Source organism: Pan paniscus, chromosome 2 (genome assembly GCF_029289425.2).
Source record: "Pan paniscus chromosome 2, NHGRI_mPanPan1-v2.0_pri, whole genome shotgun sequence".
Lineage (NCBI taxonomy): Eukaryota > Metazoa > Chordata > Mammalia > Primates > Hominidae > Pan > Pan paniscus.
In genome coordinates, this window is record NC_085926.1 from 52445834 (window position 1) to 52464095 (window position 18262).

The following is an 18262-nucleotide window of genomic DNA, read 5'->3' on the forward strand; positions in this document are numbered from 1 at the left end:
AGGGCCTGGCTGTGTACCACAGTGAACCACTCTCTCCAAGTAGAGGACCCCTAGGCTGCCACAGTGGTTGACCAAAGTGATGGCCCCCAGGAACTTGTGGGGGTTCTAGGCCCCCACAGACTCCAGATGCTGAATCCCTAGAGATGGTGCCTGGGCCTGAGGAGTGATAGAGGGCAGCAAGCAGGGCAGGCCACACGGCAGTCTCCGATCTCATCTCACCCCCCCGCAGAAGGCAGTGTGGAGCGGTGGTCAGGCGCCAGGCTCTGCAGCCAGCCTGCCTAGGACAGGGAAGGAAGCGGCCATTGGGTAAGAGTGGGTCCTGGGGATGAGTCCACGGCCCAGGGACACCAGAGCCAGACAGCAGACCTTGGGGGAGCAGGCTTTATTTGCATCCCCCAGGACAGATCTGGGGAGGGAGTCGGGGGATTTGGGGTTGAGGACATGGCCAGGCTCAGGTCCTGGGACCCCGACCCCCTCCCCAACCCCAGGACTCAGCTGGAGTTGGAGGCTGGGCATAGGCAGCTCTGGGTGAAGGTCAGCATCTACTCCACACCCTTCATGAACTCCAGGAACTCTGTGGAAAGAGGGGCAGGTGTGGGTTGAGGGTAGGGGCTGGGCAGGGCATGGAGGCAGGGGATCAGCCCACCCACCCGCTTACCATCATAGTCGATGCGGCCGTCGTTGTTCTTGTCTCCGTCCTTCATGAGCTCCTCGATGTCGTCCTCTGTGATGGTCTCGCCTGTAGCCTGCAGCATTATCTTCAGCTCATCCAGGTCGATGTAGCCATCAGCGTTTCTGTGGGGAGGGGGCTCAGGGTAGGGCTGTGGGGAGGGCATGAGGCAGCCCCACCCATGCCCCAGGAGGCAGAGCAGGGACACTGGGAGATGGGGCATCCCTCTCCCCTATCAGGCAGAGGCCACAGGGTCCCTAGGCCTGGAATCTGAGACTGCCCTCCTGTACAGCTCGGCTTGAGTGTGGGTCAGGGTCAGAGGTCAAGGGTCACGTGCTCACTTGTCAAACATGCGGAAGAGGTCAGACAGCTCCTCCTCAGATTTCCCTTTGCTGTCGTCCTTCATGCACCGAACCATCATGACCAGGAACTCATCAAAGTCCACCGTGCCGCTGCCTGGGGGTGGGCAGCATGGCCGTTACAGAGGCCAGGGTAGGTACTGCAGGCAGCACCTTCGACACGAACCCCCATGTTCTCACCGCATCCTCACACCAAACGCCAGGCTTGTGTAGCCATTATGCCCATCTTATAGATGAGGCAACCAAGGCTCGGATAGGCTAAATTGCTCCCAGCTAAACAGAGCCAGCATTCCAGCCCCCAGACAGCTGGGGTTCTTCTGGAGCCTGGGGAGGAGGGGGCTCACCGTCCTCGTCCACCTCATCGATCATCTCCTGCAGCTCCTCAGGGGTGGGGTTCTGGCCCAGCATCCTCATCACCTTGCCCAGCTCCTTGGTGCTGATGCAGCCATCCTCAGCGCCCAGCACGAAGATGTCGAAGGCTGCCTTGAACTCTGTGTTCAGGGGTTGGGGGGCACAGTAGTCAGCGTTCAGCAGCCAGGACCTCGGAGGGCCAGAACCCTGGGGCCACCTGCCAACCTGCCCACCTCCCTCGGAGACCTCTCTGAGGGCAGAGCAAGAGGGACCAAGCCTCTGGTCTCTGGCCTGGGGTCCTCTTCTGATAAGGGGTCCCCATGCCAGCCTGGACCCGCTGGTCTCCCACATGTGTGATAGGGGTTCTCACCATTTTTCTGCTCTTCTGTCAGCTGCTCTACCTAGAAAGGAAAGGGAATCTCAAGGCTCAGACTCAGGTATAGCTGCTGCTGAGGAAACCAACCCATTCCACAGGTGAGAAGGCTGGAGCTGGAGGAGGCAGGCTATTTCCAGGCCACAGAGTGGAGGTCTCAGTCCTCCCTCCCTGCCCCCAAAGCCCTGATGTGACCCAGCTGGCCTCACTGCGACTGGGCTCAGGGCCAGGGTGACAGGTGGGCACCCCCTTCAGGACCAAGGTGACCCTCAGTAACAATAGTCAGTGACCACTCAATGCCCTTTCGGCCCCTGATGAAACTCAAGCTGGGTGGCCCGAAGGACAGCTGTCCCTCAAGTTGGGACAATAAAACCAGTGTGGAGGCAGGCAAGCCACCCACTGTAACCTGACCAGGGTGGCCACTGGGCTATTTTTAACGAGGAACAAAGTTAAACCTGGTGATTGTTCTGGGGACTTTGGCATGCAGGGGGTGGGGCAGCGTTATCTGGCCCCCTGGCCTGCTAGTGCCGCCTCAGAAGCCAAAATTAGTCCCCAACTCCGCCAGGCCTTGTATGGGCACTGGGTGGAGGGCTGTCCCCACCCCGGCTCCATGGACTCCCACAGGATAAGCAGGCATGCCCCCAGCGCTGGCTATAGCACTTCCCTGCCCAGGAGTGAGGGAGGCTGAGGGAGGGGTTCCCCTGGGGACAGCTGGCCATGCCAGGATGTCCTTGCTCTGGGGTTGGGGGAGGTCACCACAACCCCGGATAGAATAGCATCTGAAGACCCTCAGTGACCCAGGAGGTTGCAGGGGCTTGGGGTGACCACTCCCCAGCCCTCATTCCCTCGCTCTCACCCCTAGCTAAGCCACTGAGCCCTGAGCCTGCCAGGCATGATGGGAACTGGGGCCCCAGTTCTCTGTTCCTTCTTCCTTGGTTCTCCCTCATGTCCAGAACTTCCCTGCCTCAAACTTCAAAGCCCCATCTCCAGCCCAGGACTCAGGCTCTACAGCCCCCTCCTCTCACACCCTCCACCCTCCAAAGCATCTTCGGCCCGCCAAGGGGCTGGAGTGGGGTGGCAGATTTTGAGCATGTGAGAAGCAGAATGTGAGGGGCAGAAATGGGGGTTGGGGACAGGGAGACAGTAATGGGGACTCAGACAGCTCAGGAGGAAGAGATGAAAAGAGAAAGGCAAAAACGTCCAGAGACAAATGCAGAGACATGTGGCTGAGCGACAGTGCCACAGACCACAGACACTTGGAAACAGAGAGTGAGACACGATGCTAAAAGCTGCAACCTCCTCCACCACCCTTCAGACCCGGAACCCCCTACCCCTTCTGCATCCTCAAACACCAGAATCACTGTCCCTGTGAGGGCCTGGGTTGAAGGCACGTAGGCCTTCTCCTTGGTCCCCACCACTTCCCTGGGGCTACTAACCCCGCACTCTCAGCTGAGTGAGCCCCCAGTGGGCCTGCCCACCCCAGCCCTACCCAGCCCTGTCCCTCACCGCAGCCTTGTAGATGTCATCCATGCTGGTGGCTCACAGGACAGCTTGCTGGGGTTGCCAGCCGGCCCTTGACTTAAATAGCCCTGCCCCGCTGCATTCCTGGCCCAGCACAGCCCAGCCCAGCCCAGCCCAGCCCAGCCCACCCCTGCGTGTAGTATCCTCCAGCCCCTCCTCTGGTCCCAGTGATCTCAGGCTGGCCTGAGTCCCCATGTCCTCTGCCCAGGGCAGGGAGCAGACGAACGGCTACAAGGACCAGGTTTCTTTCCCTCCTGTCCCCCACACTCCCCAAAGGGACTCTCTGAAAAGGTTTCTGGAATGAATGAAAACATAAGCCCAGTGCAGGACAGGAGCTACAAAGTCGTGGGCCCCAGGCGAGGTGCAACACAACAGCTCAGGCTCCCATCCAACCAGGTTGGCGGGTTGCCATGACCTCCACTTTCCAGATAAGGAAACTGAGGCTCTGGAGGAGTGGTGACTTGCCCAAGATCTGACTGACTTGGTAACCCCCACCTTTAACTAAACCTCTCTGGAATGGGGGTGCAATGTGCAAGGAGAGGCTAGGAGTGCAGGGCCCTGCCAAGAGAAGCCTCGAATGCCAAGCTCATAGTAAGATGCTGTGGAACTGGTGAAGAAGGAAGTGACTGATCCACCTTAGGACAGGGTGGCCAGGAGCCCTTCTGCCAGAGGAGCCTGTCCCAGACCTCCCATCTGCCCAGGGAGAAGTACCCACTTCGGGCTTAAGTCAGCTGCTCTCAGTTATTCAACAGCACCCCTATAGATGCCTCATCTGTGGCAGGCTCTTTCCCTCCTCACCCTCCAGTTAGGTTACCACCTCCCTCTTCTAGGTCTCATCTTTCCCCGGTTTAGGATTCAGCACTGTAGTTCCTGGGTCCAGATCAACCTGTCTCCCTCGTTTTGAACTTTGGCAGGCCACCCCGTGGGGTTCTTGTGCTTAGTGGCAGCACACACCCCTCCATCCACCTACACCTTCCTTCGTACAGAGTTCGTATCAAGTTAATCCCTCTTGATAAACACGCTCCCTGCCTCGAGCACTACTGCGTGCTGGGCCGCGCATCAATCAACCCACTCAGTTGTCCAGGAGCCCCACTGACAAGAGATCTCCGAATCTCAGAGAGGTTCAGAACTGGCCCAGAATCACTCTCGCCCTGCTCCGGCGGTAAGCACAGGTCCTATTTTCCCCTCCAACCCGCCTTGCCCTAAAGAGAAAGAGCCCAACAGCCAGGTGAGGCACTATTATGGCCTCCTTTATCAGGAGGAGTAAACTGAGGCCAGGAAGAGCAGTGACTTGCTTCGTGTGGCCTGGGAGACTCGGGACCTTCTGTGCCCTCGTCCCGAGGACCCAGGGGCGATGCCCAGAGCTGTCACCACCCGGGGTCTCAGTTTCTAGCAGGCTGTGCAGGGTACCGCCGGCGGCGCCACGCAGGTAGATTACGCAAGCGAGCACCTCGCACGCGCGCCCTGAGTGGCCCCTGTCAATCACGCGCGGGGGCGGGGCGAGGGCGCAGGAAGAAGGCGGGGCCAAGATGGCAGCGCAGCGCGTGGCGGGGGCGTCGGGCGGCGGGGGCTGGGGGGCGGTGGGACGTTGACCCCGCCCCTTGCTGCTGCCAGTCTGCGCCGGGCGGCGGTGGCGGCGGAGACCCGAACATGGCGACCGCGCGCACCTTCGGGCCCGAGCGGGAAGCCGAGCCGGCCAAGGAAGCGCGCGTCGTGGGCTCGGAGCTTGTGGACACTTATACGGTGTGTTGGGGGCGCGGGCACCCGAAGCGGGGGTGGTGGCTGGAACCGGAAGTCCGACTCGGGGGCTTGGGGAGGGGTCCGGGATCTGCAGCCCCGAGGAGCGGGTAGAAGGGTCTGCGATTGCGAGGAGGGGGCTGGGACGGGGGATCTAGGAAAGGGATCTGGGCCCCGCAGGTCCGGGAGAAGGGTTGCTCGGGGCCCGGGGAGGCGGTTTGGAAAAGGGTACGCGATCAGAAAGGGAGGCTCGGGTTGGGGGCGGCATCTGGGGATAAAGGGGGCCTGGGGAGGGGGGTGTCTAGATGAGGCGGAACCCCTCTAGATCCTCTAGGACTGGAGGGGCCCCGGCCTGGAAGACCGTTACAGGGGTCCAGGAGGAAGGCGATGGGGAGAGGGTCTCTGATGGATGGAATCAGGGAAAAGGGTCAGGCTCCGCAGGCCTTGAAGAAAGAGAAGGCGTCAGGACCCTGATCTGGGGAGCCTGAGGTGGTGGTTGAGATTTTCTCTGAGAAGTGCAGGAGAGACCTGGGGAGCAGACGCCTTGGGGGTCGGGCGGAGACAAGACCGGAGGAGGGGTGGAGCCCATCTTTGGAGAAATGGGGGTGGTCTCAGTGCTGAAGCGCAGGCCCTATAAGCCTTAGGAATCTTCGTGACTTTGGGCTGTGGGAGCGAGATGGGGCAACAAGCAGCCCACACACACTTCTAAGCTATGGGGGAGACAGAGGACAAATAGCGGGTAGTTCCCGACTTTGACGGGGTTGGATGCCAGGCCTGTGAGCCTGGTGGGCTGCCTGGCAAAAACCGGCCCTGGACTAGGCATTGAGCACCTCCCTGCCTCCTCCCCTTTGTTCCCGCAAGGTAGGGAGTGGGTGGGGGCCTTGGGCCTGCCTGCACCTCCCCTCCCCTTTGTTCCCGCAAGGTAGGGAGTGGGTGGGGGCCTTGGGCCTGCCTGCACCTCCCCTCCCTGGCCCTCATCCTAACCTCCCGCTCTGAGGGCCATTCTTCTGGCTCTTTTCTCCTTTCCTGAAGGCAAGGGGAAGGAATCAGGCAGGATGGGACGAGGAGAGGGGTGGATCTTGAAGCAACAGGCCAGCCTGGAGAAATGGCTGCTCCTCAGGGCTGGAGGAGGCTTCAGCTCCATGCTGCAGAGAGGAGGGGGAAACTAGGTGTAGGAGGCGGGTGAGGTCTCTAAGCTGATGGCTGACTGGCCATCAGCTATGGGCACATTCAGCCAGAGGGCCATCTTCGAAAAGCTCACCCTATTCTGGACTGCGCCCCTCCTCTGCATGTATGTCGGGGGAGGTGGTGATCTAGTTTGGACCCTACCATCCTCTGTCTCCGGGTGTGCCGAGTTGGACATTATTAACACACCTACCTTTTGAACACTTGCCATGGGTCAGGCCCATGTACAAAGCATTTTACATGCATTGCCTTACTTGGTCCTTGATTCTAAGACGGAGGAACTAAGGCTCAGAGAGAACTTAGGCTCCAAGTTACTTATATAAGTGACACATAAGCTGCAGCCAGGAAATGGCAGAACCAGGTTTTTAACCCAGGCCTTCCTTAACCTCTAGGCCATATTGCCTCCTGATAGAGCTTAGTTGCTACCACTCCCTCCCCACATCAGCTGCTTGTGCCTTGATTCCTGGCTCAGCAGCAGAAATCACAGCCATGAACCAGTTGAAAGGGTTGGAAAATGACTTGCTTCCAGGAGGTAGTCAGGGCACCTGGAAAGAAGTACAACAGAGAAGATGCTCAGGCTAGAACTGGCCCTGCTCTGCCTCCCTTGGAAGAAATGGCCTTGCCTGCAGCTCCGGTTGGGTTTTGAGTTACCTAGAGGCAGGAGGTAAAAAACTAAAGAGGTGACTTGTGGTAATCACCTTTTTCATTCCTTACTGATGGATGGAGCCACATGCTTGTCTCATGTGCCTCCCAGCCCTAGTGCTTGGGCCATGGAGGAAGCTGAGAGGGGCCCTGCTGGTCAGCAAGGGTCAGGTGCAGAGGCTGGTGGGCAAGGGCAGCCTGACTTTGGCCTTGGGGTGGGTCTGAGTTGCAGAGAGAAAGACTGATAAAAGATAATTGGGAAAGATAATTGCAGCTTTTGCTGCTGGGGGAGGAGACTCCTTGTTGCTGGGCTCCCTTGCCACAAGGGCTGTTGGTTTCCCCTTTTAGGTTTACATCATCCAGGTCACTGATGGCAGCCATGAGTGGACAGTAAAGCACCGCTACAGCGACTTCCATGACCTGCATGAAAAGGTAACTGTTAAGAGCTGGGAGCACGTATCTCAGGGCTGGGGGGCCCGTAGGCCAACTTTCCATTGTGCCACATATTAGTTTTAGGGCAAAACAGGTTCCATCTCTATAGTTCTTTAATAAACCACTTTGTTAATATAACTGCGTTCATTAATATAGCATGTAAATGCTAGCCTTCAGCTCTAGCATGAGCCACTCTGCAAGGAGCATATTTGAATTTCAGTTTTAATATTTCCAGTCCTAGCTTGGGTATGAGATGCTCAGACAGTTTCCCGGGAAGGGGACAGGTTTGAACTTGTTTGATCTAGCGATAGCTATTCCAAAGCCTGTACTTTAATATCTGGCTGTGATTCCATCTTTTTTTTTTTTTTTGCTTTTGGAGATGCTGTCTTTCTCTGGGTCATTTGCAGCATAACTGTTTTAAAGACACACCGCTGCCCTGATTGGTTTTTACTCTGGCTTGGAAAAGATGGCAATTTTAGGGGCAAAAGGTGTTACTTTTCTGAATGTCTCTAAAGTCTCCAGATGGAATTCCTTGTCTGGAATTGTATTGGTATTTCTAATGCTAATTGGATTTAAAGAGGCTAAATCCCAGGTGCACTAGTTTGGTCACTGATTTTGGTACTACTGCAGGGAGGGGCTGTGCAAGTGCTGACAAGCGCCTGCCCTCAAGCTTCTTGCCTTGGTCTTACATAGGCACAGAGCCTCTTAGTCTGTGGTTGATGTGCTTATGTTTTTTTACAGCTCGTTGCAGAGAGAAAGATTGATAAAAATCTGCTTCCGCCCAAAAAGATAATTGGGAAAAACTCAAGAAGCTTGGTGGAGAAGAGGGAGAAGGATCTGGAGGTCTACCTCCAGAAGCTCCTGGCTGCCTTCCCTGGCGTGACCCCCAGAGTACTGGCCCACTTCTTGCATTTTCACTTCTATGTAAGTTCCTCATCGGGTTTTCACCTGTGCCTGCAAACCCACAACTGCCAAACTTGAGGCAGCAAACCAGGGGAGACCTCAGCTTTGAGGTGGGCTGGGGTTTGACCCTAGGTTAGAAGATGGAGGAACGTCACCCTGGTTAGGAATGCATTGTGGCCAGAAGCATGTTAGTTGACAGATTTGCCGTAAATTAGACTAAGTGTGGCCACAGAGATGCTTTCCTCCACCACAAGGCATTTTGTTTAGCAAAAATGGCCTGTGGGTGTTTAAGCTAGGTTTCCATCCAGATGGATGAGGCTGGATTAGAAATAGCTGACACCTGGGATAGACTATTGTTGAGTTGTTGGTGCATAGCCCAAAACTAATTAAGGGATTAGTCTGTGATGGTGGAATATCACCATCTTGGGGCGTGTCATCAGGGTCCACGCTGCCAGGGTGCTAAGGTTGAGGGTGGACACCTTCCTGTGATGGGAGAGTGTGTCATAGAACAGCTCTGTACTCCGTCCTTGAAAGAGGAACAACTTTCATAGGTTGCCGGTGACAGAATGTGTTGTCAGACTTTAAGAAGGGCACTTAGGCAGTGTGAAACCACAATATTTGTGTTTTTGAGACGGAGTCTTGCTCTGTCACCTAGGCTGGAGTGCAGTGGTGCGATCTCGGCTCACTACAACCTCCGCCTCTTGGATTCAAGCAATTCTCCTGCCTCAGCCTCCCGAGTAGCTGGGACTACAGACTTGCACCACCACACCCAGCTAATTTTTGTATTTTTAGTAGAGATGGGGTTTCACCATGTTGGCCAGACTGGTCTGGAACTCCTGACCTCAAGTGATCTGCCTGCCTCAGCCTCCCAAAGTGCTGGGATTACAGGCATGTGCCACCGCACCTGGCCAAAACCACAATATTAAATAGCAGTTCTATTTATGAGAATTTCTTCTAAGGAAAAACCAGGCAGCCGCAAAAAGGATATATGAACAAAGGTAGTCATTCCAGGATTGTAACAAAATAGTAAGGACAATCCTAAAGTCTAGTAGAAGAGGTTAAAAAAAAAAAAAATCAGGCCAGGTGCAGTGGCTCATGCCTGTAATCCCAGCACTTTGAGAGGCTGAGGTGGGCAGATCACTTGAGGTCAGGAGTTCGAGACCATCCTGGCTAACATGGTGAAACCCCGTCTCTACTAAAAATACAAAAATTAGCTGGGTATGGTGGCAGATGCCTGTAATCCCAGCTATTTGGGAGGCTGAGGCAGGAGAATCGCTTGAACCCAAGAAGCAGAGGTTGCAGTGAGTCGAGATCATGCCACTGCACTCCAGCCTGGGCAACAGAGTGAGAGTAAGACTTCATCTCAAAAAAAAAAAAAAAAAAAAAATCAAAGGGTACAGCCAGGCTGAGCACAGTGGCTCATGCCTGTGATCCCAGCTCTTTGGGAAAATAAAACAAAAAACAAATCTGCAGCTCCACCATCATTATCCCAGCAGCACACCAGTCTTCCCAGCAGACACTGTCTCAAAAAAAATGCAACTTTCTTAAGCAGTATCCAACTGTATGGCTGTACTATTTTTTTTTTTTTTTGAGACAGGGTCTCACTCCATTGCTCAGGCTGGAGGACAGTGGCCTGATCATGGGTCACTGCAACCTCAAACTCCTGGGCTCAAGGGATCTTCCTGCCTCAACTTCCCAAGTAGCTGGAACTACAGGTGCATGCCACCACACCCAGCTAATTTTTAAAATTTTTTTGTAGAGATGGGGTCTTGCAGTATTGCTCAGGTTGGCCTCAAACTCGAACTCAAGCAATCCTCCCACCTCTGCCTCTCAAAGTGCTTGGACTGTAGGTGTGAGCCACTGCACCTGGCTGACTATGGTCTCATTTTTACAGAAAACAAGTTGATATGGACATATTTGTCTAGGAAAATTCTAGAAGGTTTACGTATACCAAAATGCTAAGAGTAGTTTTCTCTGAGTGATAGATTTTCAGATAATTTATATTTACTTGTTTTCCTTTTATATGATGAAGACAGGGAAGAATCCACTCCCTTTTCAGGCTCACCTTGAAGTAACCTGTGGATTATGGTCCTAAAAGCCCAGCTGTATTTAAAATACAACTTTCTTGGCCAGGTGCAGTGGCTCACGCCTGTAATCCCAGCACTTTGGGAAGGCCCAGACAGGCAGATCACTTGAGGCCAGGAGTTCGAGACCAGCCTGGCCAACATAGCGAAACCCTGTCGCTACTAAAAATACAAAAATTAGCTGCGTGTGGTGACGCATGCCTGTAGTCCCAGCTACTCAGGAGAGAGGCATGAGAGTCGCTTGAACCTGGGAAGGGGAGGTTGCAGTGAGCCGAGGTTATGCCACTGCACTTCAGCATGGGCCACAGAGTGAGACTCTGTCTCAAAGAAAAAAACAGAAACAGAAGAAACAACTTCCTTAAACTCTTTTCAGAGTAAGACAGTTGAACCTTTCTTGGATCACTAAAGAGCCTAGAAATTTGGTGGCGAGTGCTAACCTTGGGCCACTGAGCTTGGCAGGGACAGGTGGAAAAGTAGATAGCATTCACAGATGGGACCTGTGTATATGCTTTGGATTTTATTTAGCATATACCAGCAAGTATAGGGTTAGCAACATACCCTTTTGTAAACATATTTTTATACTTTCTTGTGTGAGAAAAAATTTGCATTCCTTATGCAAGTCTTTCAGATAAACTTTACTGGTTAGTATTTTAAGAAATAATGTACTTTAAAGGCCGGGCGCAGTGGCTCACGCCTGTAATCCCAGCACTTTGGGAGGCTGAGGTGGGTGGATCACGAGGTCAGGAGATCGAGACCATCCTGGCTAACACGGTGAAACCCCGTCTCTACTAAAAATACAAAAAATTAGCCAGGCATGGTGGTGGGCTCCTGTAGTCCTAGCTACTCGGGAGGCTGAGGCAGGAGAATGGCGTGAACCCGGGAGGCAGAGCTTGCAGTGAGCCAAGATCGTGTCACTGCACTCTAGCCTGGGCGACAGAGCAAGACTCCGTCACAAAAAAAAAAAGAAAAGAAAAGAAATATTGTATTTTAAGAAAGCTTTGGTTAGCCATTTAGGGATGAAACTTGACATGCAGTCCTTTGACAGTATTAATTCCTTGCTTGAGACCTGTGCCTTTGAGGAGAGGAGGTCTTGCTGGCTGCCTCACGTGTGCCTGGCTCTGAGGGTGGAAAGGCCTGGACTGCTCTTTTGAAACTGGTTTGCCTGAGATGTGCCTGGGGCCGGCTACATCTGGTTCTGGTTTGAGGCAGGCTCCGCTACTTGTAGAAGTTTTGACATATTTGGAATTAGTATTATCAAACAGGTCCCTAGGTTATATAAATCCTAGGATTTAAAAAAGCAATTGAACCCATCGTTGGATTAAACCCACAGTTGATCAGCCATAGCACTGTTGACATTTTGGACTGGATAATTTGTTTCTGTAAGGAGCTGTCCCATGCATTGTTTAGCAGCACCCTGGCTTCTACCCACTGGATGCCAGTAGCACTTCCCCACCCAGCTATGGCAACTAAAGATGTCTCCAGACATTGCCAAATGTCCCACTGTGGGGGCAAAATTGCCCCCCACTTGAAAACCACTGGATTAGATCTTCATTTGGGGCCTAAAGATTTGTCAGCCTTTTCTCCAGGCTGGGAGCTCTCTGGGGAATGTTTCTCGTAACTTTTATACCGTCTGTGTCCTCTCTGAAATTGTTCCACATGTGTTCTGCCTCTTGTGTTGCTGACATTGGATAGGGTGGACCCAGGGAACCCTATTTGGCTATGGTGTGAATTTTTTTATTTTTATTTTTTGAGACGGAGTTTCGTTCTTACTGGCCAGGCTGGAGTGCAGTGGTACGATCTCGGCTCACTGCAACCTCCACCTCCCAGGTTCAAGTGATTCTCCTGCCTCAGCCTCCCGAGTAGCTGGGTTTACAGATGGCCCGCCACCACACCCAGCTAATTTTTTGTATTTTTAGTAGAGACGGGGTTTCACTATGTTGGCGAGGCTGGTCTCAAACGCTTGACCTCGTGATCCACCTGCCTCAGCCTCCCAAAGTGCTGGGATTACAGGCATGAGCCACCACGCCTGGCCATGGTGTGGATTTTTAAAAATTGAGATATAATTTACATACCATAAAATTAACTTTTTAATGTGTACAATTCAGTAGTTTTTAGTATATTCACAAAGTTGAGCGACCATCACCACTATCTAATTCCAGAACATTTCATCAGCCCAAAAAGGAACCTGTACCTGTTAGCAGGAGCTTCCCATCCCTCTGTCCCCTAGCCCCTGGCAGTCACTAATCTACTTTCTGTCCTTATGGATTTGCCTGTTCTGGACATTTCATATAAATAGAATCATACAGTGTGTGGCCTTTTGTGACTGGCTTCTTTCATTTAGCCTTATGTTTTCAAGGTCCGTTCATATTGTAGCATGAATCCATTGGTCCTTTTATGACGGAGTAATAGTGTATTATTTGGATATGCCACATTATGTTTGTTTATTAGCAGTTGATGGGTGTTAGGTTTGTTTCCATTTTTGGCCATTGCGAATGATGCTGCTATGAGCATTTGTATGTTAATTTTTGTGTGAACTTATGTTTTCATTTTTGTTGGATATATAGCCAAAAGTGGAACCTGAGTTATATGGTAACTATGTTTGACTTTTTGAGGAACTAACAAATTGTTCTCCACAGTTGTTGCACCATTTGACGTTTCCATCGGCAGTGTATAGGTTCTAATTTCCCCACATTCTTGCTTAACACTTCTTGTCCATTTTTTTTTAAATCTTAGTTGTTCTGGTGGGTGTGAAGTGGTATCTCATTGTGGTTTTAATTTACATTTCCCTAATGACTAATGTTATTGAACCTCTTTTTTTTTTTTTTTTTCTGAGACAGAGTCTCGCTCTGTCGCACAGGCTGGGGTGCAGGCGTGTGATCCCGGCTCGCTGCAACCTCTGTCTCCTGGGTTCAAGCGATTCTCATGCCTCAGCCTCCCGAGTAGCTGGGACTACAAGCGTGCACCACCACGCCTGGCTAATTTTTGTATTTTTTTCAGTAGAGACGGGGTTTCACCATGTCGGCCAGGATGGTCTCGAACTTCTGGCCTCAAGTGATTCGCCCACCTTGGCCTCCCAAAATGCTGAGATTACAGGTGTGAGCCACCACACCTGGCCTGAGCCTCTTTTCATATGATATTTGGCCATTTGCGTATTTTCTTTGGAGAAAAGTATCCAATTCTTTGTCTTTTTAAAAATCAGATTGGGCCGGGCACGGGTGGCTCATGCCTGTAATCCCAGCACTTTGGAAGGCTGAGGTGGGCGGATCACTTGAGGCCCGGAGTTCGAGACCAGCCTGGCCAACATGGAGAAACCCTGTCTCTACTAAAAATACAGAAATTAGCCGGGCATGGTGGTGTGTGCCTGTAATCTCAGCTCCTTGGGAGGCTGACGCACAAGAATGGCTTAAATCTGAGAGGCGAAGATTGCAATGAGCGAGACCACACCACTGCATTCCAGCCTGGGTGACAGAGTAAGACTGTCTAAAAAAAAAACAGATTATCTTTGTTGTTGAGTTGTAAGAGTTCTTTATATATTCTGGCTACTAGACTTTTAGAAACATGGAAATACTTTTTCACATTCTGTGAGTTGTCTTTTTTTTTTTTTTTTTTTTTTTTGAGACAGATTCTTGCTGTGTTGCCCAAGCTGGAGTATAGTGGTGTGATCTCGACTCACTGCAACCTCCACCCCTGGGGTTCAAGCGATTCTCGTGCCTCAGCCTCCCAAGTAGCTGGGACTACAGGCGTACGCAACCACGTCTGGCTGATTTTTGTATTTTTAGTAGAGATGGGGTTTTACCGTGTTGGCCAGGCTGGTCTTGAACTCCTGACCTTAGGTGATCCACCTGTCTCAGCCTCCCAAAGTGCCGGGATTACAGCCTGAGCCACCACATCTGGCCTGCCCAGCTAATTTTTGTATTTTCAGTAGAGACAAGGTTTTACTATGTTGGCCAGGCTGGTCTCGAACTCCTGACCTTAGGTGATCCACCTGCCTCAGCCTCCCAAATTGATGGGATTACAGGCGTGAGCCACCATGCCCGGCCATCTTTTCATTTTCTTGATGGTCTTCATTGAAGCATAAAAGATTTAGATTTTGATTAAGTTCAATTTATCGATTTCTTTGGTCACTTGTGTTTTGGTATCATATATGAGAAACCATTGCCCAATCCAAGGTCACAAAGATTTATAACAATATATTCCTGTATGGATTTTGTTTGTTTTTTGAGACAGGGTCTTGCTCTGTTGCCTAGGCTGGAGTGCAGTGGCACCATCTCGGCTCACTGCAGCCTCAACCTCCCAGGCTCAAGCACTCCTCCCACCTCAAGCCCCCAAGTAGCTGGGACTAGAGGCATATGCCACCGTACTTGGCTAATTTTTGTACTTTTTGTGGAGATGGGGTTTCTCCATGTTGCCCAGGCTGGTCTCGAACTTCTGGGCTCAAGTGATCCACCCACCTCGGCCTCCCAAAGCGCTCGGTTTACAGGCGTGAGCCACCACACCCAGCCTGCAGTGTGGATTTTAATAACAAGAAAAGAAAGCACTACTTGTTTACCAGCCCACTTTAGGTGGGAGCGCAGGAGTTGCCGCCTGTGTGAGTGAGGGGCACACTGCGGCACTGGCCTGTTGCTATGCTGCTCTTCAGATTGCTGTGTCCTGACCCTCCTGGACGCGTGGTGACAGGCCTCATCCCAGAACCCCTGGAACAGAGGTTTCCAAACTCAGTGAAATGGAATCCCATCCGGAATTCTAGCACACCATGTGGGCCGGGACCTCCAACTGTGGTGGACTTGGAGGCAGGCAGAGGCGAGTTTATCTCCCACCCCTACTTCCCAACGGTTTAGTCCAAGTCAGTCATTTAACCTGCCTGTGAGCTGGAGGCTGGTGAGCTGGGATCCTTGTGAGGCCTGCAAGAGACTGTGCAGTGAAGGTCAATGGCTTAGAAGAGTGTTGGGCCTGAGGTTAGGGCTGACCACGTGCTAGCCATTACTAGGTGGTTCGGGAAAGAAAAGGAATTCATTTCTCTTGAAAGGTGTTTATATTGTTGTCTTCTTTTAAAGTTAGTTGGCTAGAACAAAGATCCTTTTCAAAATTTGGAATCAGGAGCTATGTTGAACTGTTAAAATCTTAGCATTGGCTTTAGCATCCAATTTATTTCCATAATTTGTTTTAGTTGCAAAGTACTGAGGCTGTGAATTACAACAGATTTTCTTTTGAACTTACAGTCTTGCAACTCTCTTCAGTTAAAGCTGAGGTTTGAATCCATCAATGGGGAATTTTAGCTTAAAGTTGAATCACACGTATTATGCCTGACTCCTGCTAGAATGCCTCATACCAACATAAATTAAAGTGAGACGAGGAGGGCCGGGCATGGTGACTCACGCCTGTAATCCCAGCACTTTGGGAGGCTGAGGCAGATGGATCACAAGGTCAGGAGTTCAAGACCAGCCTGGCCAACATGGTGAAACCCCTTCTTCACTAAAGATACAAAAAATTAGCCAGGCATGGTGGCACGCACCTGTAATCCCAGCTACTCCAGAGACTGAGGCAGGAGAATTGCTTGAACCCAGGAGGCGGAGGTTGCAGTGAGCCGAGATCGCGCCATTGCACTCAGCGTGGGTGACAGGGCAAGACTCCATCTCAAAAAAAAAAAAAAAAAAAATAGTGAGACAAGGATTCCAGCTCTTAGCATGTGTGTCTCAGCCACACTTGGGGATGGCCTCAGTGACATGTAATTCACTCGCTGGTTAGTGCCCCACAGATAAGCACGCTGCCTGGGTGTGTGCCAAGCCGAAGCATCTAGGCCTGGCCTGGGGTTTGCATTGAGTGTAGGTGTATGTGTTTTGAAGTATACTTGGTTGCAGGGCATGTGCGCAGGCATTCTTAGTGAGAATTTAAGTTGCAGGACCACAGCCCAGCTAGTATTTACATGAAGCTCAAACCTTTGCCCACGGCTACACACCAACACAGAATCCTGGCAGGTGGTGGGCAGGTGGTGCGGCTGATCTCTTGGTCAGTAACACACTGGGAGGGTGAGTGTTAACAGTTTGTAAACATAGCTGACACTAAGTTTCTTTTTCTTTCTTTTTTTTTTTTTTTTTGAGACAGAGTCTCACTCTTGTTGCCCAGGCTGGAGTGCAATGATGCAATCTCGGCTCACTGCAACCTCCACCTCCCGGGTTCAAGTGATTCTCCTGCCTCAGACTCCAGAGTAGCTGGTAGTACAGGCATGTGCCACCATGCCTGGCTAATTTTTGTATTTTTAGTAGAGACGGGGTTTCACCATGTTGGCCAGGCTGGTCTTGAACTCCTGACCTCAAGTGATCCGCCCGCCTCGGCCTCCCAAAGGGCTGGGATGACGGGTGAGCCATGGTGCCCAGCCGAGAATGTCCTTCAAAAAAATACATTTCAATTCAGACATTTATGGCACCCCAAAGCAATTCAAGTCCCTTCAGCACAGATGGGGTAGGGCATGTGGGCTCGGGCCACTGACACCCCACCCCGCCTCCTCCTGGCGTGGGGAGGCCTGACTCTGCCCACCTTTACTCATGAGCCCACCGTTTGACCAGCGAACTCTCTGAGGAGGCCCATGTGCTAGGTTTGGGGGCTGAGGCATTTCTGTGCTCTTCTCTGGTTCAGTCTCCCTCCCAAGGTGAAAAACAGCCTGGAAAACCAAGTAGAAAGTGTTGCAGCAGTATGTACTTCTGTGCCCTAAAGAGCAAAATTGTTACACAAATTGCTTTGAGATTCCTTAGAAGTGAAAGCTTTCTCTTTGCTTAGCAGGAGCCGGTGGCCCTTACTTTCTCTCAACTTTCCATGTGTTCCAGAAATTCCAGTCCTATCCCCTTAGAGGGGCTGTCATCCGGGAAGGTGATTTCATTTTTCTTTTAGAGAGACAGGGTCTTGCTGTGTTGCCCAGGCTCGACTCTGAACTTAGGGGCTCAAGTGATCCTTCTGCCTCAGCCTCCCAAGTAGCTGGGACTACATGCCTAGCCCAGGGTGATTTTTTTTCTCTGTGTTCTTTCTGAGCTGACACCAGCTACTTGAAGAAATGTGCCATTGGCCGAGCGTGGTGGCTCACGCCTGTAATCCCAGCACTTTGGGAGGCCAAGGTAGGCGGATCACTTGAGGTCAAGAGTTCAAGACCAGCCTGGCTAACATGGTGAAACCCCATCTCTACTAAAAATACAAAAATTAGCCGGGTGTGGTGGCGCAGGCCTGTGATCCTAGCTACTCAGGAGGCTGAGGCAGGAGAATCACTTGAACCCAGGAGGTGGAGGGTGCAGTGAGCCAGGATCACGCCACTGCACTCCAGCCTGGGAGACAGAGCGAGACCCCGTCTCAAAAAAAAAGAAGTGTGCCGTTGAAAATGAGGTTTGTTCAGTACTGATCGTGGGGAACCCTTTCTCCTGAGATAACTGTAAGAGCCTTGTGTCCTGAGAGGCCCTGGAGCTATTCTTGGGGAATTGAGGTGGGCAGAGATTGGCAGCCCCTGGGACCTGCTTGGCTCCAGGCGATCTGACAGCAGGGAGGATTGCGAAGTACAGATCTGTAGACGGGGCGTGGTTTTCAAAACCATCCGCGGAGGCTCTTCCTAATCTTCAGTTCTTCACAGCTGCCAAGGAAAATGTCATTTAGCTTATGTGGTTGCAAGAGACTGAAGTTGAACTTCAGAGCACACCCACCACCTCTGCCCTCACTTCCAGCCGGAGCCCTGTCCTGCTCTGTGCCTGCCGTGCCCCTCTCCTTGCCCTTTTCCATTCGGCCCTGTACCCTGCCGGTCCCTTAAAGCTGTGGCTCTGTGTGCTCATTTGCTCCCTTTGCTTTTTGTCCACGGGATACAGGGAGGAGTTATTCTCATGCTGTATATAAACTGAATTTCAAGCAGATTAAATGAATAAACACATTTTTTAAAGGACCAAAATAAAATTAAGAGAATATTTTTATAATTGTGGAGTGAGAGAAGAGGCCCAAGAAGTCATGAAGGATAAAAAAAATTAGAGGTTAAACA

The 18262-nt window shown here is 51.7% G+C and overlaps 2 protein-coding genes across 4 annotated transcripts in view; one reads left to right on the forward strand and one right to left on the reverse strand.

Annotated features, from left to right (window-relative positions):
* Window positions 1-335: 335 nt before the first annotated feature.
* TNNC1 (troponin C1, slow skeletal and cardiac type) lies at window positions 336-3325 on the reverse strand. The gene is made up of 6 exons (XM_003818758.5): window positions 3260-3325; window positions 1751-1781; window positions 1374-1520; window positions 1012-1126; window positions 659-795; window positions 336-574 (listed from the first exon to the last, which is right to left on the reverse strand). The coding sequence occupies exons 1-6, from the start codon at window positions 3281-3283 to the stop codon at window positions 543-545; spliced, it is 486 nt and encodes a 161-aa protein (XP_003818806.1). The 5' UTR covers window positions 3284-3325; the 3' UTR covers window positions 336-542.
* Window positions 3326-4783: 1458 nt separating this feature from the next.
* NISCH (nischarin) overlaps window positions 4784-18262 on the forward strand; it is a 37657-nt gene continuing 24178 nt past the window's right edge. For 2 of the 3 annotated variants that reach the window (XM_034956608.2, XM_034956609.2), the window contains exons 1-3: window positions 4784-5017; window positions 7187-7270; window positions 8012-8194. In XM_034956608.2, the coding sequence (XP_034812499.2) occupies window positions 4925-5017; window positions 7187-7270; window positions 8012-8194 (360 nt within the window). In that variant the 5' untranslated portion in view covers window positions 4784-4924. The remainder of the gene's footprint in view (window positions 5018-7186; window positions 7271-8011; window positions 8195-18262) is intronic. The other variant, XM_034956607.2, reaches the window with a different exon arrangement.